General features: G+C 44.7%; 1 protein-coding gene across 2 annotated transcripts in view; it reads left to right on the top strand.

The window, feature by feature from the left end:
- Positions 1–27593, top strand: part of LOC129867221 (potassium/sodium hyperpolarization-activated cyclic nucleotide-gated channel 2-like) — a 131901-nt gene that overhangs the window by 34553 nt on the left and 69755 nt on the right. For both annotated transcript variants that reach the window (XM_055940481.1, XM_055940482.1), the window contains exons 2-3: positions 4528–4951; positions 21743–21904. In XM_055940481.1, coding sequence (XP_055796456.1) covers positions 4528–4951; positions 21743–21904 — 586 coding nt within the window. The remainder of the gene's footprint in view (positions 1–4527; positions 4952–21742; positions 21905–27593) is intronic.

Here is a 27593-nt window from a genome sequence, read left to right as displayed (position 1 = left end):
TGTTCTTTATGTTTTGTACACTCAGTGTATATCACCTCACCTGCTTTGTCCTTATCCCTCACTATTTTCATCCCATTTTCACAGATCCCAAACAGGGGCGGATTGGGACATGAATTCGGCCCTGGCATTTTATCCACACCAGCCCACATCACTGCATGTGTCACCAACTTAACCCCCCCCCCCCCACGGCGGGCCATCAGCCATACATACACACCCCATACCCATACATACACCCTGACCCTACACATACACCCTGACCCTACACGCCCTACTTAGACACAGGAAGGAGTGCTGATGCATAACATTGCATTTTGAAATGTTATATGATCAAAACACATTTTTCTATCAAGCACATGGGGGAGAGGAGTGTAGCTTGCTCATCAAAGCAGAAGGCCCAGCGTGGACACAGGAGCAGACATTTCCATTACAGTAATCATGAGGATAATGCACTTTACTGTTTGACCCATGATTGTAGCCGCCCAAAATATATGATGTTTTGAGTGAGGTGAAAATGTAGAATGTGCTCTATCTATGTTTATAGGCACACTTTCAAATTTTTTTACAATCCATGACCATGGCTGTTTAACTGATGACAGAATCGGACCTGGTCTTTTTGCTCTTTGCTAATGCCATGTTTTACGTTTAATGTGAGTTTGCTTGAACTCAGCTCAGCCTATCAGCATATCCAACAAGCTCTCACACTATCACATCAGAATTAAACATTCATCCATGTTTCTCGTACAGAAAATGTTGAAATTGTTCCAAATATCACATTTTGAAGTGTTTAAAGTTAAGTTTAGGCATTAACCCAGAATTCTTAAGGTTAGGCATTAACTCTGAATGTTTAAGTTTAAGGATTAAGGTTTAAAATAAAAATCGGAAAAACTACTTTCTATTGCTGGATTCAGACATGGATGGACCTCGAAATACTGACTTGTATCACGGGTGACCTGGCTGAGAAAACCGGGCTGGCCCATCTGGATAGGGGGGCAGGCCGGCCATTTCCCATCGATCAGCCAAAGCCTCAATATAGATTTGATTAACAGAGAAATTGCACTCAAATATTTTGTCTTTAAAATAGGCCCATGTCACCCATTTAATTGTTTTATTTTTATATAAAAATATATATTTTTGTGAGTGTCAATTTCGACCAGTCCACCCCAAAAAATGTTTTGACTAGCCCATCTGGCATTTGACAGAATTGCCAGAAGGCCCATCTGCCCCTGCTCCCAAATCAGATGCTTCTGTCTAAGACAGCCTCTCCCTCCTATGGTGACAGCTATTTTTAAGCCAACTGATAATAAATGCCATTACTCACAGTGACATTATAAGAAGCTCCAGGATTTTTTATTTAGTCGATTCCAGGTCTTGATGTGCCAAGAAAGAGTTAAGATATTATCTCTTCTAGGTTTGGTGAGTTTGTGGTGAGTTTAACTTTCTTGTAAACTTGACAGAGACACTTTCTGAATAGGGCACAACTTTATATCCAAAGGAGATTACTCGGAACTATTATGATTGCAAACATTGGGCTCCTGTGTTGTGACCTCTGAAAAGTCTTGATTGCAAATGTGATAGTCATGGTTTTGTAGAATATGCACATTTGACAGTTAGCTTATAGCCATATGTATGAGTTTGATTGCTGCCTGTTATGAAGTTATTCATTTTCCATTGACAGACAAAACTGTCAACATGACATACCATACTGACACATAGCTTACTGTGCACCTGGCCTGGTGTTTAGACCGAGGGTGGTTCTCCCATTTGGTCAAGCCATTTGGAAATTTTTCTGCAAAACGTATGGCATTTTGTCATGTAGCCTACTGCAGCAACTTCCCGTTAGAATTATGATAGGCCTGCATCTCATCACTCACACAGTTGAGTCATCGATGTTAGATTCCAATCTGGCAGGATCAGTCAGTCAAGACATTACTCAGCACCACACACCTATCAGTTACGCTCTTCCCAAGCATTAGACTCCCGTTACCTTGAGTTGATTAGACAGCAATATTGCTATCCACTGATATTGTACTAGGTGCAATATTCAATATGTTTTTTCAGTTGTGCTCTTCAATATTAATTCATGTTATTGTCAAATGTAATATTCCATATTCCATACAGGCCTACTTGTCATTTAAAGTGTGACTATCTCAGGCTATAACTTAGCAGTCACAATAATTCAAATGTGTGGACTCCCTTGCTGACAGGTATATATAATCGTGCAAACAGCCATGCAATCTAAATTGATAAACATTGGCAGTAGAACGGCCTTACTGAAGGGCTTAGTGACTTTCAACGTGGAACCGTCATAGGATGCAACCTTAACAACAAGTCAGTTTGTCAAATTTCTGCCCTGTTAGAGCTGCCCTGGTCAACTGTAATTGCTTTTATTGTGAAGGGGAAGTCTAGGAGCAACAATGGCTCAGCAGCGTAATGGTAGGCCACTCAAGCTCAAAGAACGGGACGGCTAAGTGCTGAAGCCCGTAGCGCCTTAAAATCGTCTGTCCTCGGTTGTCACACCCACTCCCGAGTTCCAAACTGCCTTTGGAAGCAACATCAGCACAATAACTGTTCGTCGGGACCTTTATGAAATGGGCTTCCATGGCCGAGCAGCCGCACAAAAGCCTAAGATTGTCAGGCGGTGGGTGTAGCTGGTGCATGAAGTCAGGCGCAGGAGAGATAAGTGAACAACGCACTTTAATAAAGGCAAATGCACAAAGTAAAAACCCAATGTGCGAAGAAAATAACGGTTGCCACTAAAAGGGTAAAACAGCACCCGGGAATAAACCAGCCGGAAACGTACCGACCTAACAATAAACAATCACACACAAAGACATGGGGGAAACAGAGGGATAAATACACAACACATAATGAGGGAAATTAAACCAGGTGTGTGGGAAAACCAGACAACACAAATGGAAAATGAAAAATGGATCAGCGCTGGCTAGAAGACCGCCGACGTCGACCGCCGAACACCGCCTGAATAAGGAGAGGCATCGACTTCGGGAGAAGTCGTGACAAAAATGTATTTTACATTTTTTAAATGTTTTATTTAACCTTTATTTAAACTAGGCAAGTCAGTTAAGAACAAATTCTTATTTACAATGACGGCGTACACCAGCCAAACCTGGACGACGCTGGGCCAATTTTGCGCGGCCCTATGGGACTCCCAATCACGGCCTGTTGTGATACAGCCTGGATCACCATGTGCAATGCGAAGCATCAGCTGGAGTGGTGTAAAACTCGCCGCCATTGGACTCTGGAGCTGTGGAAACGCCTTCTCTGGAGTGATGAATCACACTTCACCATCTGGCAGTCCAACGGACAAATCTGGGTTTGGCGGATGCCAGGAGAACGCTGTCTGCCCGAATGCATAGTGACAACTGTAAAGTTTGGTGGAGGAAGTGGTGGTCTGGGGCTATTTTTCATGGTTCGGGCTAGGCCTCTTAGTTTCAGTGAAGGGAAATCTTTACGCTACAGCATACAATCAAATTCTACACAATTCTGTACTTCAAAATTTGTGGCAATAGCCTTCCCTTTCCTGTTTCAGCATGAAACTGCCCCCATGCACAAAGCGAGGTCTGTACAGAAATGGTTTGTCGAGATCGGTGTGGAAGAACTTGACGGGCCTGTACAGAGCACTGACCTCAATCCCCACCTTTGGGATGAATTGGAACGCAGACTGTGAGCCAGGCCTAATTGCCCAACATCAGTGCTCGACCTCACTAATGCTCTTGTGGCTGAATGGAAGCAAGTCCCCATCTTGTGGAATGCCTTCCCAGAAGAGTGAAGGCTGTTATAGCAGCAAAGGGGGAACCAACTCCATATTAATGCCCATGATTTTGGAATGAGATGTTTGATGAGCAGTTGTCCACATACTCTTGGTCATTTAGTGTATGTCACCCTTTGTTCTTGTAGCAAGGATTTAGAATCAATTCACCATCCAGCGCTACTCTCATAAGACCCCCTCTCTCTTCTCGGCTCCCCTAGTTAGAGTAAGCAGAGAGGGTACTTGTCAGATGGATAAAGCAACATCAGCATCTTTACTGGCGTGATATGCACAGCAAACAGCAACAGAGAACATTTGCTCAAAATGAAAACAGTGATACAACAGTTTCCACTTGCACTCAAACTCATGATATACCCGTGACTTACTGTACTTTTACTGTACTGTTATTAAAATGAGTAATAGCCCGTCAATTTCTACACTTTTGAATGCACGATTGAATTGCCAATTGATCCACATCATCATTCCTACAATAGAAGCCAACAGATGACTTTGATATGAATTAAATTAATATATGTGTGATTTTTTGGTTGTTGTTGCTGTGATAACCAGTTGAGAGGGGGAAGGTGGATATTTTGTATAATCTTCCATCTCCCCTGATCCAACAGTTGATGAAGAATGCCATTGTGGGAGTCAACTGTTGTTACCTGAACCTTACCTGGAGTTGAAGTTCAGGTTTCCTGAGTTCCTCCACCTTAACTGCCTCTCTGTCCCCTAACCTGCTTCTCCACTCTGCTCTCTAGGTTCTACTGGGATTTCACCATGTTGATGTTCATGGTGGGCAACCTCATCATCATCCCCGTGGGGATCACCTTCTTCAAGGACGAGACCACCGCGCCCTGGATCATCTTCAACGTGGTCTCTGACACCTTCTTCCTCATGGACCTGGTCCTCAACTTCCGCACAGGCATCGTTTTAGAGGACAACACTGAGATCATCCTGGACCCCAAGAAGATCAAGAGGACGTACCTGAAGACCTGGTTTGTGGTGGACTTTATCTCCTCCATCCCTGTGGATTATATCTTCTTGATCGTGGAGAAGGGGATTGACTCTGAGGTGTATAAAACAGCCAGAGCCCTGAGGATCGTGCGCTTTACCAAGATCCTCAGTCTGCTGAGGCTGCTCAGGCTGTCCAGGTTAATTCGCTATGTCCACCAATGGGAAGAGGTAAGCTGGGCTCTAGAACTTACTGTGTCCAATAGCAGGAGGAAATGGGATTTGCAATAATTTTCCATAATTTACACAGGCCAATAGACGTGTGGGTTGTTATTAAGCAACAAAATCATTGTTATTAAGCAACAAAATCGTTGTGTGCGCAAATTCAGGGCAAAACAACTGTGAACTCAAAATAATGAATGACAACATGTAACAACATGCATGAGCATTATTTTCGGGACGTTGTCAGGCAACCCTTCTATGAGAGGCTACACACTATGGGTCAAGTACTTGCATTGACCAATGGAAAGAGGGGGTAGGATGGACAAGGCATAGGCCAGAATCCCTTTTATAATACAATTTCAAGGCAGCAGTAGCAAGAATAAAACAGTGAGTCAGATTGAACATCATCAACCCATCCTATTTCTGGGAAGAGTTTTTCCAATAATAGGCTAGTCTCACTATCACAGGCCTTCAACACTGTTGTCTCTGTATCTGAAGTGATGTATATCAGCAGGATGCTGAGATTCACATCTTTGCTTTCTCAGCGGTCAGCGGTCATCATCACAGCATTGGACCATGGAGTGCAGCCAGTCACATATAGCGACAACATGAAAGACAGCAGTTCATGTTCAAAGGAAAAGAACATGAAAACAGCATACCCACAACAAAGACGGTTTTGAATGAATTCCTGTGATCAGCAGCTGTCCAGACAAGCAGTATGGCTTATTAATCACACAGTCTCGCTGTCTTCATGTATATTTCCTGTCTTAGATCAAAACCAAACATCCCATTTGATCAGCATGTGTGTTTATTGACTGTCTTGAATCTGAGGTGTGAATGTTAATGAGATGTGATTAAGTGGACTGCCTAATACAGCAAAGAGGAACTTCTAATGGTGTGTCTTCATAGACAAACATCTCTATTACACATCTCTGACAGGAATAAGTAAAGTTTCCATTCTACACTGGATAATCTATTTATATTAAGGATACAGTGCATTCGAAAGTATTCAGACCCCTTCCCTTTTTCCACAGTTTGTTACGTTACAACCTTATTCTAAAATTGCTTAAATATTTTTTTATCCTCATCAATCTGCACACAATACCCCAATAATGACAAAGCGAAAATAGGTTTTAAGAAATGTTTGTACATGATTGATTGTACATGATTTGGAAAGGCACAAACATGTCTATATAAGGTCCCACAGTTGACAGTGCATTTCAGAGCATAAAACCAAGCCATGAGGTTAAAGGAATTGTCCGTAGAGCTCCGAGATAGGATTGTGTCGAGGCACAGATCTGGGGAAGTGTACCAAAAAATGTCTGCAGCATTGAAGGTCCCCAAGAACACTCCATCATTCTTAAATGGAAGAAGTTTGGAACCACCAAGACTCTTCCTAGAGCCAGCCGGCCGGCCAAACTAAGCAATCGGGGGAGAAGGGTCTTGGTCAGGGAGGTGACCAAGTACCCGATGGTCCCTCTGACAGAGCTCCAGAGTTCCTCTGTGGAGATGGGAGAACCTTCCAGAAGGACAACCATCTCTGCAGCACTCCACCAATCAGGCCTTTATGGTAGAGTGGCCAGACGGAAGCCATTCCTCAGTAAAAGGCAAATGACCGCCCTCTTGGAGTTTGCCAAAAGGCACCTAAAGGACTCTCAGACCATGAGAAACAAGATTCTCTGGTCGGATGGAACCAAGACTAAACTCTTTGGCCTGAATGCCAAGCATCACATCTGGGGGAAACCTGGCACCAACACTACGGTGAAGCATGGTGGTAGCAGCATCATGCTGTGGGGATGTTTTTCAGCGGCAGGGACTGGGAGACTAGTCAGGATCGAGGGAAAGATGAACGGAGCAAAGTACAGAGAGATCCTTGATGAAAACCTGCACCAGAGCGCTCAGGACCTCAGACTGGGGCGAAGGTTCACCTTCCAACAGGACAACAGCAGTACTTCTTCTCTGATTGATTTAGAGATTCAAGGGGCTATCATCGTTAAATAATATAAGTGATTTTATTTAACCTTTATTTAATTGGCAAGTCAGTTAAGAACAAATTCTTATTTACAATGACATCCTACCAAAAGGCAAAAGGCCTCCGACGGGGCGGGGGCTCAGATAATTAAAAAATGTAAAAATAAATATAGGACAAAACACACAGCACGACAAGAGAGACAACACAACACTACATAAAGAAAAGCCTAAGACAACAACATAGCATGGCAGCAACACATGACAACACAGCATGGGAGCAACACAACATGACAACAACATGGTAGCAACACAACATGGCTGCGGCACAACATGGTAGCAGCACAAAACAGAGTACAAACATTATTGGGCACAGACAACAGCACAAAGGGCAAGAATATAGAGACAACAATACATCACGCAAAGCAGCCACAACTGTCAGTAAGAGTGTCTATGACTGAGTCTTTGAATGAAGAGATGGAGATAAAACTGTTCAGTTTGAGTGTTTGTTGCAGCTCGTTCCAGTCGCTAGCTGCAGCGAATTGAAAAGACGAGCGACCGAAGGATGTGTGTGCTTTGGGGACCTTTAACAGAATGTAACTGGCAGAATGGGTGTTGTTTGTGAAGGATGACGGCTGCAGTAGATATCTCAGATAGTGGGGAGTGAGACCTAAGAGGGTACCGTCTTGCCATACTCCCAAGTACTTGTATGAGGTGACTACCTCAAGCTCTAAACCCTCAGAGGTAGTAATCACACCTGTGGGGAGAGTGGCATTCTTCTTACCAAACCACATGACCTTAGGCTAGTGGTTAGAGCATTGGGCCAGTAACTGAAAGGTTGCTGGCTTGAATCCCTGAGCTGACAAGGTAAAAATCTGTCATTCTGCCCCTGAGCAAGGCAGTTAACTCACTGTTCCCCGGGCGCCGAAGACATGGATGTTGATTAAGGCAGCCCCCTGCACCTCTCTGATTCAGAGGGCTTGGGTTAAATGCAGAAGACACATTTCAGTTGAAGGCATTCAGTTGTACAACTGACTAGGTATCTCCCTTCCCTTTGTTTTGGAGGTGTTCAGAACAAGGTTAAGGGCTTAAGCTTTGTTGTAGAGCGTTTCACACAAAATCCGGGGAGGGGTCAGCTGAGTATAAGACTGTATCATCTGCATATAAATGGATGCGAGAGCTTCCTACTGCCTGAGCTATGTTGTTGATGTAAATTGAGAAGTGCGTGGGACCTAGGATCGGGCCTTGGGGTACACCCATTGGTGACAGGCAGTGGCTGAGACAGCAGATGTTTTGACTTTATACACTGCACTCTTTGAGAGAGGTAGTTAGCAAACCAGGCCAAAGAGCCCGCAGAGAAACTAATACTCCTTAGCTGGCCCACAAGAATGGAATGGTCTACCGTATCTAAAGCTTTGGCCAATTCAATAAAAATAGCAGCACAACATTGCTTAGAATCAAGGGCAATGGGAACATCATTGAGGACCTTTAAGGTTGCAGTGACACATCCATAACCTGAGCGGAAACCATATTGCATACCAGAGAGAATACTATAGACATCAAGTAAGCCAGTCTGTTGATCATTGACAAGTTTTTTCAACACTTTTGATAAACAGGGCAAAATAGAAATATGCCTATAACAGTTAGGATCAGCTTGGTCTCCCCCTTTAAATAAAGGACCAACCGTGGCTGCCTTTCAAGCAATGGGAATCTCCCCAGAGAGGAGAGACAGGTTGAAAAGGGCAGAGATAGGCTTGGGAATGATAGGGGAAGCAACCTTAAAGAAGAAAGGGTCTAAACCATCTGACCCAGATGTTTTTTTGAGGTCGTTTAAGGAGCTCCTTTAGCACCTTGGACTCAGTGACCGCCTGCAGGGAGAAACTTTTCAGCGGGGCAGTGGAAAAAGAGGGAGGAGCATCCGGGATGCTTCTTGTCAGTAACAACCACATCGTCAACTTCAAGGGATATGTGCGGCTGTGGGGAGGAGGGTTTATTCTCCAGGTCTTTAACCGTTTTCCCGAACTTCTTGGGGTTAGACCCACAGAGAGAGAACTGCTCCTTAAAGTAACTAACTTTGGCCTTCCGGATAGCCTAAGTGCACTTATTTCTCATTTGCCTGAACGAGAGCCTGAGTATGCGTGTGCAGAGCCTTTCGCCAAATGCAATTCTTGAGATGGAGTAACTCTGAAAGATCACGGTTGAACCAGGGGCTGAACCTGTTTTTAATTCTCATTTTCTTTATGGGGTGTGAAATATAAAAAAAGAAGGTCCAAGTGTCTTCGACAGAGGGGATCAAGCTGATTCTATACCAATTTACAGAAGTCAGGTCATGAAGGAAGCCTTGCTCAGTAAAGTTTTTTACCAAGCGTCTATGACAAATCAGGACAGGTTGTTTCACTGAGCAGCCATTACAAACACAGGATGTAAAACAGTGATCACTAAGGTCTTTACAGAAAACACCAGACTGATACCTATCAGGATTATTTGTGAGGATAACATCAAGGAGAGTAGCCTTTTCTGGGTGTTTGTGGTCATACCTTGTGGGATGGGAATAATCTGAGAAAGTTTCAGGGAGTCCCATTGCTTTAGGAGTTGGTCAGGTGGTTTAAGCATGCCCCAGTTTAGGCCACCTAGCAGGACAAATCAATGAAGAGCTATTTGAAAGTTTAATGCTTAAAACCAGCAAATCAAATTGTTTGGGGACAGACTTGTTGGAGACAACCAAGCACTGAAGGTGATCCTTGGTAAAGATTGCCACTCCCTCACCTTTGGAAGATCTGTCTTGCAGAATAAGGTTATAACCAGAAAGGTTAACATCAGTATTCAAAACACTCTTCCTTAACCACGTCTCAGTAATGACCAACATATCTGGATTGGAGCTGTGAAACCACACTTTCAATTGATCCATTTTAGGTAATAAGCTTACAAGAGCAGAAATCAGTGAAGCAAATATCAGAGCACAAGTCAGAATTGGGGCTAGCAACAGTAGATGGGTCAGGGTGTACATGCACAATGTGAGAGAAAAATGAAGTATTTACTTTTTCATTTGATATTAATGGTTAACAATGAATATTTAACTAATAGTAAGACATTTCTGTCCTACTAATGCTGTGTTTTTATGGTCTCCACTCTAGTTCCCTTCAGCTAATCTGGGCATATGGTCACTAGAGATGACTTGAGCTGACAAATGAGTTAAAGACTGCATAGACAAGATGTGGTGGGTGTAACCGAGATAGAGATAGCCTGGAAGAGTTTTGAACAATCCCTCATTATCTGAAAATGATCCTTGCATCTGGGAAACTAAGCCAGGGGGGGTTAAGACAACAACCCCCGTGCAGACATGACTAAGCATTCTTAGTGTCAGCTATGTATATATAGAACTCTGCATTTCTGTATAGGTTAGACTCTCGGCCCAACGCTCAAGGGTGTTGGGTCGACCAGCCTCATTATTGCAATCATTAATCGATATTGAATAAAGATGATTGTTTGATTAAATGACAAAGTCTCTCTCACTTAATTAGAATATTCCAACACAACATTTCCAGATATCATCAACAGTAATATAATCAAGGCACGGCAGAGGACAGGGAGAGCTCTGCAGTGTTGATTTATGACATTTGAATGTGCATTAGATGGCAACAGGATCATATTGTACAGCAATTTCATCAGGTGTTGATGCAAAGCATTGAATATTTAATTAATGTACTTCAAAATGAATTTTTTAACTTTGCCCCAGAAACATTTGACTGCAGGGCACTCCAACATCAGGAATGTGCCTACCTGATTTAGGGGACAGAGTGCACAGTTAGGAGTTGGGGCCAATTTCATGATAAAACTTTTTCTTGGTGTTAAATACAGTAAAATGTATACATTGATTATTCGGATTACGGATTTTTCCATATTCTGTTCCCGTTAAAGGGTTGTTCAGATTCAATTATATCTGTACCATACTTTTTTAATGGCTAGCACAGAATATGAGCTTTCCAAAAGTTGTTTATATATTGGAGTCATCAGGCCAGACTACCTGGCCTGATGACTCCTTGCTATCCCCAGTCCACCTGGCCGTACTGCTGCTCCAGGTTCAACTGTTCTGCCTGCGGCTATGGAACCCTGACCTGTTCACCAGATGTGCTACCTGTCCCAGACCAGCTGTTTTCAACTCTCTAGAGACAGCAGGAGCGGTAGAGATACTCTGAATGATCGGCTATGAAAAGCCAACTGACATTTACTCCTGAGGTGCTGACTTGCTGCACCCTCGACAACTACTGTGATTATTATTATTTGACCATGCTGGTCATCTATGAACATTTGAACATCTTGGCCATGTTCTGTTATAATCTCCACCCGGCACAGCCAGAAGAGGACTGGCCACCCCTCATAGCCTGGTTCCTCTATAGGTTTCTTCCTAGGTTCTGGCCTTTCTAGGGAGTTTTTCCTAGCCACCGTGCTTCTACACCTGCATTGCTTGCTGTTTGTGGTTTTAGACTGGGTTTCTGTACAGCACTTTGTGACATCAGCTGATGGGCTTTATAAATACATTTGATTGATTGATTGATTGATATTATAGAGCTCATTACTTTCGGCAGCCCAGATAATTTATCTATGAATCCCATCATTGGATGGTTCGGTAGTTGGGTTTCCCAAGGGACTCCATAGGCCAGCATAGTTTACCTACACTACATGACCAAAAGTATGTGGACTCCTGCTGGTTGAACATCTCATTCCAAAGTCATGGGCATTAATATGAAGTTGGTCCCTCCTTTGCAGCTATAAAAGCTTCCACTCTTCTGGGAAGGCTTTCCACTAGATGTTGGAACAGTGCTGCAGGGACTTGCTTCCATTCAGCCACAAGAGCATTACTGAGGTCAGGCAGTGATGTGGGGCGATTAGGTCTGGCTCGCAGTTGGTTTTCCAATTTATCCCAAAGGTGTTCAATGGGGTTGAGGTCAGGGCTCTATGCAGACCAGTCAAGTTCTTCAACACCGATCTCGACAAACCATTTCTGTATGGACCTCGCTTTGTGCACAGGGACATTGTCATGCTGGAACAGGAAATGACCTTTCCCAAACTGTTGCCACAAAGTTGGAAGCACAGAATCGTCTAGAATGTCATTGTATGCTGTAGCATTAAGATTTCCCTTCACTGGAACTAAGGAGCCTGAACCATTAAAAACAGCCCCAGACCACCACTTCCTCCACCAAGCTTTACAGTTGGCACTATGCATTCAGGCAGGCAGCGTTCTCAGATTTGTCCGTTGGACTGCCAGATAGGCAGTGGAGATTGCATGGCTGTGTGCTTGATTTTATACACCTGTCAGCAACAGGTGTGGCTGAAATAGCCCAATCCACGAATTTGAGGGGGTGTCAAACTTCCTTTTGTATATATAGTATATGTTGTAAAAATAGAAAAAAAGGAGTTGCCTGGTAATGTGAATGTATCTTTCAAATCTTGGGATGTTCTCAAACCATTACTGTCCTTTATATTGGCAAGGGTATGGATTGGACATTTGGACCATTGGGGGGATGCAAAAGGCCACCCTCGAGATTGCAAAGCATTATTGTGTAATATTTCAGTATGATCATGCCATTTTGATTCCCAGTTACATTGTTTTTTAATTTTGTGCCAAATATAAATTGTGTGAGCAATAATAGGACCACAGCTTAGTTTACATTGTTTAAGGGATATACAGTATGGCTGAGGGTTTTGCATATAGTATTTTAATCATATTAATGAAATTGGAGCCAATACCCATATGTTCCAAGACAGACCAAGAGGTACGATCATTCTAGTCTATCGAAAGCTTTTTCTGCATCAAGAGATACAGCCCAAGGAGCTGTTGTTTCTGATGAAGCATCTAAGATATGTAATAGTCAACAGAGGTTATCCGAGTATATATACTTTATAACAAACCCGCTTGGTCTGTGTGGCCTAATTTGGTTAAGTCTCGAGATGACAACATTTTGGAAAACATTTTATTATCTGTATTTGTCTAAGATAGGGGGCGATAGTGAGAACACTGGGTGGTATCCTTACCTTTTTTTCATGAAAGTGAAATTCGTGCTCTACAGACAATCACGGATTACAAAGGGAAAACCAGTCAGTTAGCAGAAACCGACGTCTTGCTCCCAGACAAGCTAAACACCTTCTTCGCTGCTTTGAGGATAGCACAGTGCCATCAATGTGGTCCTCTCCCAAGGACTGTGGGCTCTCCTTCAATGTGTCCGACGTGAGTAAGACATTTAAGCGTGTTAACCATCGCATGGCTGCCGTCCCATATGGCATCCCTAGCTGGCTGGAGTGTTTACGGACATATTCAATCTCTCCTTATCCCAGTCTGCTGGGATAAGGAAACACTGAACTAACTTACTATCGCCCTGTAGCACTCCCTTCTGTCATCATGAAGTGCTTTGAGAGGCTAGTTAACCTCTACTTCATCACCATCCCTGATCCGGGAGCATCCTCATCAGTAAAAAGCTGACTAGCATAGCCTAGCATAGCGCCACAAGTAAATACTAGCATATAAATATCATGAAATCACAAGTCCAATACAGCAAATGAAAGATACACATCTTGTGAATCCAGCAAATGAAAGATACACATCTTGTGAATCCAGCCATCATTTTCGATTTTTAAAATGTTTTACAGCGAAAACACAATATGTATTTCTATTAGCTAACCACAATAGCAAAAGACTCAACCGCATATTTTCACAATTTTTTTACCGCATAGGTAGCTATCACAAAACCGACCAAATAGAGATATAATTAGTCACTAACCAAGAAACAACTTCATCAGATGACAGTCTTATAGCATGTTATACAATAAATCTATGTTTTGTTCGAAAATGTGCATATTTGAGGTATAAATCATAGTTTTACATTGCAGCTACAATCACAAATAGCACCGAAGCAGCAAGAATAATTACAGAGAGCAACGTGAAATACCTAAATACTCATCATAAAACATTTATGAAAAATACATGGTGTACAGCAAATGAAAGATAAACATCTTGTGAATCCAGCCAATATTTCAGATTTTTTAAGTGTTTTACAGCGAAAACACAATATAGCATTATATTAGCTTACCACAATAGTCAAACACACAACCGCATTTATTCACCGCATAGATAGTGTAACGGCTGTCTAATTCCTCCTCCTCGGATGAGGAGGAGGAGTAAGGGTCGGACCAAAACGCAGCGTTGAATGAAGACATAATGAAATGTATTTACAGACAGACGAAGACAGTAAAACTCTTACAAAAACAACAAACGACGTAGACAGACCTGAACTTGAGAACTTACATATACACGAAGAACGCACGAACAGGTACAGACTACACAAACGAACGAAAACACGAAACAGTCCCGTGTGGTGCATACAGACACAGACACAGGAACAATCACCCACAAGCAAACAGTGAGAACAGCCTACCTTAATATGGTTCTCAATCAGAGGAAACGTCAAACACCTGCCCCTAATTGAGAACCATATCAGGCAACACATTTAACCCAACATAGAAACACATAACATAGACTACCCACCCAGCTCACGTCCTGACCAACTAAACAAAGTTTAAACAAAGGAAAATAAGGTCAGGAACGTGACAGATAGCATTCGCAAAAACCAGCAAAGATATAAAATGAATCACTAACCTTGACCAACTTCATCAGATGACAGTCTTATAACATCATGTTACACTTATGTTTTGTTCGAAAATGTGCATATTTTGAGCTGCAAACCGTGGTTATACGTTGTGAATATGTAGCATCGATTCACCAAATTATCCAGAGATATTTTGGATAGTCACCTAATCTGACCAAAGAACTCATCATAAACTTTACTAAAAAATACATGTTGGACAGCAAATGAAAGATACACTAGTTCTTAATGCATTCGCCGTGTTAGATTTAAAAAAATAACTTTACCATAACAAACAGCTTACGTTATAGCGAGACAGCGCCCGCAAAAAGGAAGGAAAATAGGACTAAACATTTTCCACAGAAATATGAAATAACATCATAAATGGTTCTTACTTTTGCTGAGCTTCCATCAGAATCTTGTACAAGGAGTCCTTTGTCCAGAATAAATCGTTGTTTGGTTTTAGAATGTCCTCTTCTCCTGTCGAATTAGCAACCTTAGCTAGCCAAGTGGCGCGAAGATGTCCATCTTCACCTAACGCAGAGAACGGAAAAGTCCAAAACTCCCGATAAACGTTGAATAATCTGATAAAACTATATTGAAAAAACATACTTTACGATGATATTATCACATGTATCAAATAAAATCAAAGCCGGAGATATTAGCCGTCTATACCGAACGCTTTTCAGAAGCCAATGCTGATGTCCTTCCCGCGCCTTGGTAGACAAAGGAAATTGTGGTCACGTCATTCCAAGAGCTCTTGTTCGACCTCAGATCAAGCTAGACACCCCATTCCACCTCCCACTGCCTGTTGACATCTAGTGGAAGGTGTATGAAGTGCATGTATATCCATAGATTTCAAGCAATTGAATAGGAAGGCCCTGGAACAGAGCCTCGATTTCAGATTTTTCACTTCCTGTTAGGAAGTTTGCTGCAAAATGAGTTCTGTTTTACTCACAGATATAATTCAAACAGTTTTAGAAACTTGAGAGTGTTTTCTATCCAATAGTAATAATAATACCAATGTAAGAATACCAATGTAAGAATGCTGTTCATTGACTATAGCTCAGCATTCAACACCAAAGTACCCTCCAAGCTCATCATCGAGCTCGGGGCCCTAGGTTTGAACCCCGCCCTGTGCAACTGGGCCCAGGACTTTCTGGCGGGCCGCCCCCAAGTGGTGAAGGTAGGAAACAACACCTCCCCTTCACTGATCCTCAACACTGGGGCCCCACAAGGGTGCGTACTCAGCCCCCTCCTGTACTCCCTGTTCACCCATGACTGTGTGACCACACACGTCTCCAACTCAATCAACAAGTTGGGAGATGACACAACCATAGTAGGCCTGATTACCAACAATGAAGAGACAGCCTACAGGGAGGAGGTGAGGGACCTGGCGGAGTGGTGCCAGGAAAATAACGTCAGAAAAAAAATAAAAAAAATAACTCAACGTCAACAAAATGAAGGAGATGATCGTGGACTTCAGGAAAAAGCAGAGGGAGCACGCCTCTATCCACATTGGAAAGGTGGAAAGCTTTAATTTCCTCAGTGTACACATCATTGACCATCTGAAATGTTCCACCCACACAGACAGTGTAGTGAAGAAGGCACAACAGCGCCTCTTCAACCTCAGGAGGTTGAAGAAATTTGGCTTGGTCCCTAAGACCCTTTTACAGATGCACAATTGAAAGCATCCTGTCGGGCTGTACCACTGCCTGGTATGGCAACTGCACCGCCGGCAATCGCAGGGCTCTCCAGAGGGTGGTGCGCTCTGCCCAACGCATCAACGGGGGCTCACTGCCTGCCCTCCAGGACACCCACAGCACCTGATGTCACAGGAAGGCCAAAAAGATCATCAAGCCACGGCCTGTTCGCCCCACTATCCTCCAGAAGGCGAGGTCAGCACAGGTGCATCAAAGCTGGGACCGAGACACTGAAAAACAGCTTCTATCTCAAGGCCATCAGACTGTTAAATAGCCATCACTAGCCGGCTACCACCCGATTACTCAACCCTGCACCTTAGAGGTTGCTGCCCTATATACATAGACATGTAATCACTGGTCACTTTAATAATGGAACCCTAGTCACTTTAATAATGTTTACATACTGCTTTATTCATTTCATATGTATGTACTGTATTCTATTCTACTTCATATACACTGCTCAAAAAAATAAAGGGAACACTTAAACAACACAATATAACTCCAAGTCAATCACACTTCTGTGAAATCAAACTGTCCAGTTAGGAAGCAACACTGATTGAACATCTGCTAAATATGTGTATGTGACCAATAACATTTGATTTGATTTAATGCCACATTTCTGTTGATTTTGAAGAATAATGTGATGAATACCTTACAAATCTTTGAACTGTCCTACTTTATCAATATAAAAAGGTAAAATACCTGTTAATGTTTTGTGGTCATTTGATAATTAGCAAATAAATGATCAAGCATTTGAAGCTTCAATCATGACTTGAAAAAAGTATTTAGTACTCAATTATTATCCTGGAATTTTTATTTTATTTTTATTTTCGCACAACGATATATTTTTGTGTCCCTTGTTTGAGCATAGTACTTTGACATTTTGGAATTACCAATGAGGAGTTTGTAAACGCACCATATAAGAGCAGGGAATATACAATAACAGGAGGGAACAACACCAAAAGAGAAGGGATCTAATTCTGCAGTACACAGGACTTGAAACACCATAATAGTGTTTTTAAACTTTTCCCAGCCTCTGGCAAGGTGTTGCACATCTCCTGATTATGTGGTGTGTGGTACCATGTCATGTTTCAGAACACCTCAGGATGAATGTTTCAGTACACCTTAAATCTGTCCCAATACCCTCACAACCATGTGTTTCAATACTCCAGCAAAGTTAAGGTGCTGTCTCCTTTAAGGTATTGGCAGCTCAGTTACCACTAGTTTTAGTGTTTTAGTGTTACAAAACACTCAATTTTAACAGTGACGAGCCACTGCATTTATTTAGATATCTGTGTGCACTGCAGGTAAATTAAACACAAACAGAAACAGCTGTGCAGGCACCATGAAAAACACCCACATACAGTACCACCCAAACACAGGAAACACAGGGGCCTCGGTAATACAGGGAGTTTGTTTTTAATTGTAGGGCTTTTGAGACAAAGCTGGAAAGAGGTGATACAAAAGGATGCTTGCTTGGCCTTTTTCACCACAGATATTCCAATACAGTCACTTGGAGAAACAGCAAAAGGATACATTCCAGGCTTCTGTTGTGTAGCAGAGCAGGTTCTAATTTTGCATTCAGTTAAGCTTTAAACCCACGGTTTAGCGTGAGTGAGGTCTTGTGAGATGACTGAATCACCTGGCTCACACTCTGTTGGAGCTCTACATTGTAAACAACAGTCAGGAGAATCTATTCTCTCCCTTGTCTTCGTAGAGGGGTGTTAATGGCCTAGTTCCTACACTGCTCAAAAAAATAAAGGGAACACTTAAACAACACAATGTAACTCCAAGTCAATCACACTTCTGTGAAATCAAACTGTCCACTTAGGAAGCAACACTGATTGACAATAAATTTCACATGCTGTTGTGCAAATGGAATAGACAAAAGGTGGAAATTATAGGCAATTAGCAAGACACCCCCCAAAACAGGAGTGATTCTGCAGGTGGTGACCACAGACCACTTCTCAGTTCCTATGCTTCCTGGCTGATGTTTTGGTCACTTTTGAATGCTGGCGGTGCTCTCACTCTAGTGGTAGCATGAGACAGAGTCTACAACCCACACAAGTGGCTCAGGTAGTGCAGTTCATCCAGGATGGCACATCAATGCGAACTGTGGCAAAAAGGTTTGCTGTGTCTGTCAGCGTAGTGTCCCGAGCATGCAGGCGCTACCAGGAGACAGGCCAGTACATCAGGAGACGTGGAGGAGGCCGTAGGAGGGCAACAACCCAGCAGCAGGACCGCTACCTCCGCCTTTGTGCAAGGAGGTGCACTGCCAGCGCCCTGCAAAATGACCTCCAGCAGGCCACAAATGTGCATGTGTCTGCTCAAACGGTCAGAAACAGACTCCATGAGGGTGGTATGAGGGCCCGACGTCCACAGGTGGGGGTTGTGCTTACAGCCCAACACCGTGCAGGACGTTTGGCATTTGCCAGAGAACACCAAGATTGGCAAATTCGCCACTGGCGCCCTGTGCTCTTCACAGATGAAAGCAGTTTCACACTGAGCACATGAGCACATGTGACAGACGTGACAGAGTCTGGAGACGCCGTGGAGAACGTTCTGCTGCCTGCAACATCCTCCAGCATGACCGGTTTGGCGATGTGTCAGTCATGGTGTGAGGTGGCATTTCTTTGTGGGGCCGCACAGCCCTCCATGTGCTCGCCAGAGGTAGCCTGACTGCCATTAGGTACCGAGATGAGATCTTCAGACCCCTTGTGAGACCATATGCTGACACATGCACATTTGTTGCCTGCTGGAGGTCATTTTGCAGGGCTCTGGCAGTGCACCTCCTTGCACTAAGGCGGAGGTAGCGGTCCTGCTGCTGGGTTGTTGCCCTCCTACGGCCTCCTCCACGTCTCCTGATGTACTGGCCTGTCTCCTGGTAGCGCCTTTTTGCCACAGTTCGCATTGATGTGCCATCCTGGATGAACTGCACTACCTGAGCCACTTGTGTGGGTTGTAGACTCCTTCTCATGCTACCACTAGAGTGAGAGCACCGCCAGCATTCAAAAGTGACCAAAACATCAGCCAGGAAGCATAGGAACAGAAAAGTGGTCTGTGGTCACCACCTGCAGAATCACTTCTGTTTTGGGGGGTGTCTTGCTAATTGCCTATAATTTCCACCTTTTGTCTATTCCATTTGCACAACAGCATGTGAAATTTATTGTCAGTCAGTGTTGCTTCCTAAGTGGACAGTTTGATTTCACAGAAGTGTGATTGACTTGGAGTTACATTGTGTTGTTTAAGTGTTCCCTTTATTTTTTTGAGCAGTGTATATAGGGCAACTTCCCCTGTCTCAGGTGTGGTAGCCTTTTGGTCTTATGTTTTTTTGGGGGGCTTAATTGGTTCTCCTGCAGGGCTTTTCTGGAACACACACATGCATGCACACTTGCACGATAGGGAGACAGGCCCTTTGACCACAGCCAAAGGGCCACAGCTGAGAAGTGTTTACAAGGCTGTGACCACAACAACAGTGCATCACTCAGGGCTGGGTGTTCTGTGTTCTAAACGAACACTCACCATAATAGGACAAGGCTTGGTCTTGGAGAGGGAAGGAAGGAGGGAGGGAGGGAGAAGAGGAGGGATGGGTGGGTGGAAGAAGGGAAGGAAGGGAGAATGAGGGAGGATAGCTGTCTTATGTCTGATTGATTGAGATTTTTGACATTCCACACTTTCTCTTGATCATGTTCATCTCAACAGAGCTATTAGTGCCTGATGAGTGCAGGAAATTAGTGTCATTATCACAGAAGTTATTTGGTGTGCTTCATTTCTCAAGGTAACAAATGAAAGTACAACAGCTGTGTGTTCAGAAAAGCAACTGTGCATAATCGGTATCGGTAAACTTACTTACTGAATTACAATAACTAATCCAATCATGAATCCAAATCCTGTCCATATCCTGTTGTAACCAGATAATGCAAATAATGTAATCTGGCTCCATCTTTTAATCTTTTTTATCATGTGTTCATTGTCTTTGTTAAAACTTCTTACGGCTGAGATCCCGTTAATGGGATCGATATGACAACAGCCAGTGAAAGTGCAGGGCACCAAATTCAAAACAACAGATATCTCATAATTAAAATTCCTCAGACATACAAGTATTTTACACCATTTTAAAGATAAACTTGTTGTTAATCCCACCACAGTGTCCGATTTAAAAAATACTTTACGACGAAAGCACACCAAACGATTATGTTAGGTCAGCACGTAGTCATAGAAAAACCAAGCCATTTTTCCAGCCAAAGAGAGGAGTCACAAAAAGCAGAAATAGAGATAAAATTAATCACTAACCTTTGATGATCTTCATCAGATGACACTCATAGGACTTCATGTTACACAATACATGTATGTTCTGTTCGATAAAGTTCATATTTATATCCAAAAATCTCGGTTTACATTGGCGCGTTATGTTCAGTAATGTTTTGCCTCCAAAACGTCCGGTGATTTTGCAGAGAGCCACATCAATCTACAGAAATACTCATAATAAACATTTATAAAAGATACAAGTATTATACATGGAACTTTAGATAAACTTCTCCTTAATGCAACCGCTGTGTCAGATTTCAAAAAAACTTTACGGAAAAAGCACACCATGCTATAATCTGAGTACGGCACTCAGACACAAAAACCCGCCATGTTGTGGAGTCAACAGAAGTCAGAAATAGATTTATAAATATTCACTTACCTTTGATGATCTTCATCAGAATGCACTCCCAGGAATCCCAGTTCCACAATAAATGTTTGTTTTGTTCGATATAATCCATCATTTATGTCCAAATACCTCAATTTTGTTCGCACGTTCAGTCCAGTAATCCAAATTCATGACGCTCAGGTCAGACAAAAAGTCAAACAATTCCATTACAGTTCATCGAAACATGTCAAACGATGTATAGAATCAATCTTTAGGATGTTTTTAACATAAATCTTCAATAATGTTTCAACCGGAGAATTCCTTTGTCTTCAGAAATGCAATGGAAAGCAGGTCGCTCTCATGTGAACGCGCATGTTCAGTTCATGCCAGACACCTGACTCAAAGAGCTCTCCTTCCCTCATTCTTCACAGTAGAAGCCTGAAACAAGGTTCTAAAGACTGTTGACATCTATTGGACACCTTAGGAAGTGCAATATGATCAATATCCCACTGTATATTGGATAGGCAAACCTACAAACCTCAGATTTCCCACTTCCTGGTTGGATTTTTTCTCAGGTTTCTGCCTGCCATATGAGTTCTGTTATACTCACAGACAGCATTCAAACAGTTTTAGAAACTTCAGAGTGTTTTCTATCCAAATCTACTAATAATATGCATATCGTAGCCTGTGAGCCTGAGTAGCAGGCAGTTTACTCTGGGCACCTTTTCATCCAAGATACTCAATACTGCCACCCAGCCATAAGAAGTTAATGTTAGCTAAGTCCATGTGAAATGGTGAATGAATGAGGTGTTACACACCACTCACTGACTGTCCACTCTTTCTGTCCCTCTCGTGACAGATCTTCCATATGACCTATGACCTGGCCAGTGCAGTGATGCGTATCTTCAACCTGATTGGTATGATGTTGCTGCTGTGTCACTGGGATGGCTGTTTGCAGTTCCTGGTTCCCATGCTGCAGGATTTCCCCCAGGACTGCTGGGTCTCCCTTAACAAGATGGTGGTAAGTGCTGCTAATGCCACGTTCAAAACAATTGGGAACTCTGAAAAATATGAGGTCAAATCATGATGTTAGTGATCTTCAGGTCAGAAAGTGGCGCTCGCGAAAGAGGCCCAAGTTCCCGAGTTGGAATTCAGAGTTGGAATACCGCTCAAATCGATTTTTCCCTGTCGGAGTTCTCAGTTGTTTTGAACGCACTGAAGTTGGATATCGAGGATTTCCGAGTTCCCCTTTCCCAGTTGTTTTGAACGTGGCATTAATACACACTCTAGAGCAGGAGTGTCAAACAATTTTTCCCCAGAGGGCCTCATTCTGTCTTCAACGAGGTCCGGAGGGCTGCACTGAAAATTGGTTACATTTCCTCGCGGTCAAAATTTGCTAAACACAGTCCCATATCAATAGTTTTTGGAATTTTCGCTCCCTGACTGTCTAGCTTTCATTTCTGTGATTATTGTGAGCTGGACACAGTCAAGAGACTGTATGAATTTAAGTAAGTATTGTAATTACTTCGTCACCATGGCCTATTTATTGCCTTAACTCCCTTATCTTACCTCATTTGCACTCACTGTATATAGACTTTTTGTTTTCTTTGTTCTACTGTATTATTGACTGTATGTTTTGTTTATTCCATGTGTAACTCTGTGTTGTTGTACGTGTCGAATTGCTATGCTTTATCTTGGCCAGGTCGCAGTTGCAAATGAGAACTTGTTCTCAACTAGCCCACCTGGTGAAATATATATTTTTTTAAAGTCCACTATAATTTCTACACAGTTTCGATTTGGTTTTAGTAATTTAAAAGTATACTGAGTTTTGTTTTTCCCACGTGCTGTATGTTTGACAACCCTGCTCTAGATTTTAGATCCATTCAGTAGTCTAGGGGCCTGTTCCCGTACACCAGACTGGACTCACTGGACATACGTTTGGTATTTTACATTGATGTTTGCACCTCCGAAAGTATGATGTGTTACATTTCCTGTTACTGAAGACAGAAGGTTACGTAGGAGCAGTGGCGATTTTAGCATATAAATATTGGTGGGGCAAAAAAACTATATTGGGGGGTGCATGCCAGCAAAACCACTACATAACACAACACTAAACAATACATGAATCACACTATAACGGTGACAAACGGTACCCACAAACTGTTAGGACCAACATAAAGCTGTCCCAACAGCAGTCCCAAAACCTTACCAATCCTACACCCGGCTATCAGCGGAGCCTTGTCCGCTTGCCCTGTGGTAGCAGAGGGAACAGTACCGCTTGCCGAACAGTAGCGTACAGCAAGCAGAGAGAACAGTCTATGACTAGGGTGGCTGGAGTCTTTGACAATTTTTAGGGCCTTCCTCTGACACCGCCTCGTATAGAGGTCCTGGATGGCAGGAAGCTTGGCCCCAGTGATGTACTGGGTCGTTCGCACTACCCTCTGTAGTGCCTTGCAGTCAGAGGCCAAGCAGTTGCCATACCAGACATTGATGCAACCAGTCAGGATGCTCTCGATGGTTCAGCTGTAGAACCTTTTGAGGATCTGAGGACCCATGCCAAATCTTTTCAGTCTCCTGAGGGGGAATAGGTTTTGTCGTGCCCTCTTCACGACTGTCTTGGTGTGCTTGGACCATTTTAGTTTGTTGGTGATGTGGACACCAAGGAACTTGAAGCTCTCAACCTGCTCCACTGCAGCCCCGTCGATGAGAATGGGGGCGTGCTCGGTCCTCTTTTTCCTGTAGTCCACAATCATCTCCTTTGTCTTGATCACGTCGAGGGGGAGGTTGTTGTCCTGGCACCACACAGCCAGGTCTCTGACCTCCTCCCTATAGGCTGTCTCGTCAGTGTCGGTGATCAGGCCTACCACTGTTGTGTCATCGGCAAAACTTGATGATGGTGTTGAAGTCATCCCTGGCCGTGCAGTCATTAGTGAACAGGGAGTACAGAAGGGGACTGAGCACGCACCCTTGAAGGGCCCCTGTGTTGAGGATCAGCGTGGCGGATGTGTTGTTACCTACCTTTACCATCTGGGGGCGGCCCATTAGGAAGTCCAGGATCCAGTTGCAGAGGGAGGTGTTTAGTCCCAGGGTCTTTAGCTTATTGATGAGCTTTGAGGGTACTATGGTGTTGAATGCTGAGCTGTAGATAGTGAATATCAATCAATCAAGTTTATTTTATATAGCCCTTCGTACATCAGCTAATATCTCGAAGTGCTGTACAGAGACCCAGCCTAAAACCCCAAACAGCTAGAATGCAGGTGAAGAAGCACGGTGGCTAGGAAAAACTCCCTAGAAAGGCCAAAACCTAGGAAGAAACCTAGAGAGGAACCAGGCTATGAGGGGTGGCCAGTCCTCTTCTGGCTGTGCCGGGTGGAGATTATAACAGAACTATGCCAAGATGTTCAAAAATGTTCATAAGTGACAAGCATGGTCAAATAATAATCATGGATAATTTTCAGTTGGCTTTTCATAGCCGATCATTAAGAGTTGAAAAACAACAGGTCTGGGACAGGTGGCGGTTCCATAACCGCAGGCAGAACAGCTGAAACCGGAACAGCAGCAAGGCCAGGCGGACTGGGGACAGCAAGGAGCCACCACGCCCGGCAGTCCCGACGTATGGTCCCAGGCTCAGGTCCTCCGAGAGAAAGAAAGAGAGAAGGAGAAAATTAGAGAGAGCCAAGATTTTCAAAATGTTCATAAATGACAAGCATGGTCAAATAATAATCAGGAATAAATCTGTTGGCTTTTCATAGCCGATCATTAAGAGTTGAAAACAGCAGGTCTGGGACAGGTAGGGGTTCCGTAACCGAATAGCATTCTCACATAGGAGATTGCATCATCTGTGCATCATCTGTGGATCTGTTGGGGCGGTATGCAAATTGGAGTGGGTCTAGCGTTTCTGGGATAATGGTTAGATGTGAGCCATGACCAGCCTTTCAAAGCACTTCATGGCTACAGACATGAGTGCTACGGGTCCATAGTCATTTAGGCAGGTTACCTTAGTGTTCTTGGTAACAGGCACTATGTTGGTATTACAGACTCGGACAGGAAGAGGTTGAAAATGTCAGTGAAGACACTTGCCAGTTGGTCAGCGCATGCTCGCAGTACATGTCCTAGTAATCCGTCTGGCCTTGCGGCCTTGTGAATATTGACCTGTTTAAAGGTCTTACCCACATCGGCTGCGGAGAGCGTGATCAAACAGTCTTCCGGAACAGCTGGTGCTCTCATGCATGTTTCAGTGTTATTTGCCTCGAAGCGAGCATAAAAGTAGTTTAGCTCATCTGGTAGGCTCGCGTCACCGGGCAGCTCTCGGCTGTGCTTCCCTTTGTAGTCTGTAATGGTTTGCAAGCCCTGCCACATCCAACGAGCGTCAGAGCCGGTGTAGTACGATTCGATCTTAGTCCTGTTGTCACAATCGTCTTTAGGAGAGAATGAGGACCAAGGCGCAGCGCGTGGAAAGTACATCCTCTTTATTTGAGAAAGAAGACGAAAACGAAACAAACACTATACAAACTACAAAAACAACAAAACAGACGAGCGTGAAGCTATACAAACAGAAGTGCTGACACTAAACACTCTGACATAGACAATTCCCCACAAACAGCTAAAGCCTATGGTTGCCTTAAATATGGCTCCCAATCAGAGACAACAATAACCAGCTGTCTCTAATTGAGACCCAATTCAGGCAACCATAGACTTTCCTAGAACCTACACTCAACCATAGACACAGCTAGACACATTCACTCAACACAAACCCATACACTACACCCAACACCCCCTTTACCATATAACCACCCAAAACAGACAAAACACAAACATTCCCCATGTCACACCCTGACCTAACTAAAATAGTAAAGAAAACAAAGAATACTAAGGCCAGGGCGTGACATAACCCCCCCCCCCCTTAAGGTGCGAACTCCGGGCGCACCAGCACAAAGTCTAGGGGAGGGTCTGGGTGGTTTCCTTCCACGGTGGCGGCTCCTGCACTGGTCGTGGTCCCCACCCCACCACAGTCACTACCCGCCTCCGTAGCCTCCTCCAAATGGCCACCCTCCACCTCAACCCCACCGGACTAAGGGGCAGCACCGGACTAAGGGGCAGCACCGGACTAAGGGGCAGCACCGGACTAAGGGGCAGCACCGGACTAAGGGGCAGCACCGGGATAAGGGGCAGCACCGGGATAAGGGGCAGCACCGGGATAAGGGGCAGCACCGGGATAAGGGGCAGCACCAGGATAAGGGGCGGCAGCTCCGGACTGAGGGACGGCAGCTCCGGACTGAGGGACGGCAGCTCCGGACTGAGGGACGGATCCTGGCTGGACGGCTCTGGCGGATCCTGGCTGGACGGCTCATGGTTGGCTGACGGATCTGGCTGCTCATGACTGGCTGACGGATCTGGCTGCTCATGGCTGGCTGACGGATCTGGCTGCTCATGGCTGGCTGACGGATCTGGCTGCTCATGGCTGGCTGACGGATCTGGCTGCTCATGGCTGGCTGACGGATCTGGCTGCTCATGGCTGGCTGACGGATCTGGCTGCTCATGGCTGGCTGACGGATCTGGCTGCTCATGGCTGGCTGACGGATCTGGCTGCTCATGGCTGGCTGACGAATCTGGCTGCTCATGGCTGGCTGACGGATATGGCTGCTCATGGCTGGCTGACGGATCTGGCTGCTCATGGCTGGCTGACGGATCTGGCTGCTCATGGCTGGCTGATGGATCTGGCTGCTCATGGCTGGCTGACGGATCTGGCTGCTCATGGCTGGCTGACGGATCTGGCTGCTCCTGTCTGGTAGGCGGCTCTGGCAGATCCTGTCTGGTAGGCGGCTCTGGCAGATCCTGTCTGGTTGGCGGCTCTGGCAGATCCTGTCTGGTTGGCGGCTCTGGCAGATCCTGACTGACGAATGGCTCTAGCGGCTCCTGACTAACGAACGGCTCTGACGGCTCGGGACAGACGGGCGGCTCTAATGGCTCGGGGCAGACGGATGGCTCAGATGGCGCTGGGTAGACGGATGGCTCAGATGGCGCTGGGTAGACGGATGGCTCAGATGGCGCTGGGTAGACTGATGGCTCAGATGGCGCTTGGCAGACGGGTGGCTCAGATGGCGCTTGGCAGACGGGTGGCTCAGATGGCACTTGGCAGACGGGCATTTCAGGCACCGCTGTGCAGACGGCAGACTCTGGCCGGCTGAGGCGCACTGTATGCCTGGTGCGTGGTGCCGGAACTGGTGTTACCGGGCTGGGGACACGCACCTTCAGGCTAGTGCGGGGAGAAGGAACAGGGCATACTGGACCCTGGAGACGCACATTAGGCCTAGTGCGTGGTGCCGGAACTGGTGGTACCGGGCTGGGGACACGCATCTCAGGGCTAGTGCGGGGAGCAGCAACAGGATGCACAGGAATCTGGAGACGCACAGGAGGCTTGGTGCGTGGTGCCGGAATTGGTGGTACCGGGCTGGAGACAAGCACCATAGGACGAGTACGTGGAGGAGGAACAGGGCTCTGGAGACACACTGGAAGCCTGGTGCGTGGTGTAGGCACTGGTGGAACTGGACTGGGGCGGGGAGGTGGCGCCGGAAATACCGGACCGTGCAGGCGTATTGGTTCCCTTGAGCACCGAGCCTGCCCAACCTTACCTGGTTGAATGCTCCCCGTCGCCAGACCAGTGCGGGGAGGTGGAATAACCCGCACCGGGCTATGTAGGCGAACCGGGG

The sequence above is a fragment of the Salvelinus fontinalis genome, chromosome 12 (genome assembly GCF_029448725.1).
Source record: "Salvelinus fontinalis isolate EN_2023a chromosome 12, ASM2944872v1, whole genome shotgun sequence".
Classification (NCBI taxonomy): Eukaryota; Metazoa; Chordata; class Actinopteri; order Salmoniformes; family Salmonidae; genus Salvelinus; species Salvelinus fontinalis.
Note: the sequence above shows the minus strand (reverse complement) of the source record. Positions and strands in the feature narration are given on the sequence as shown.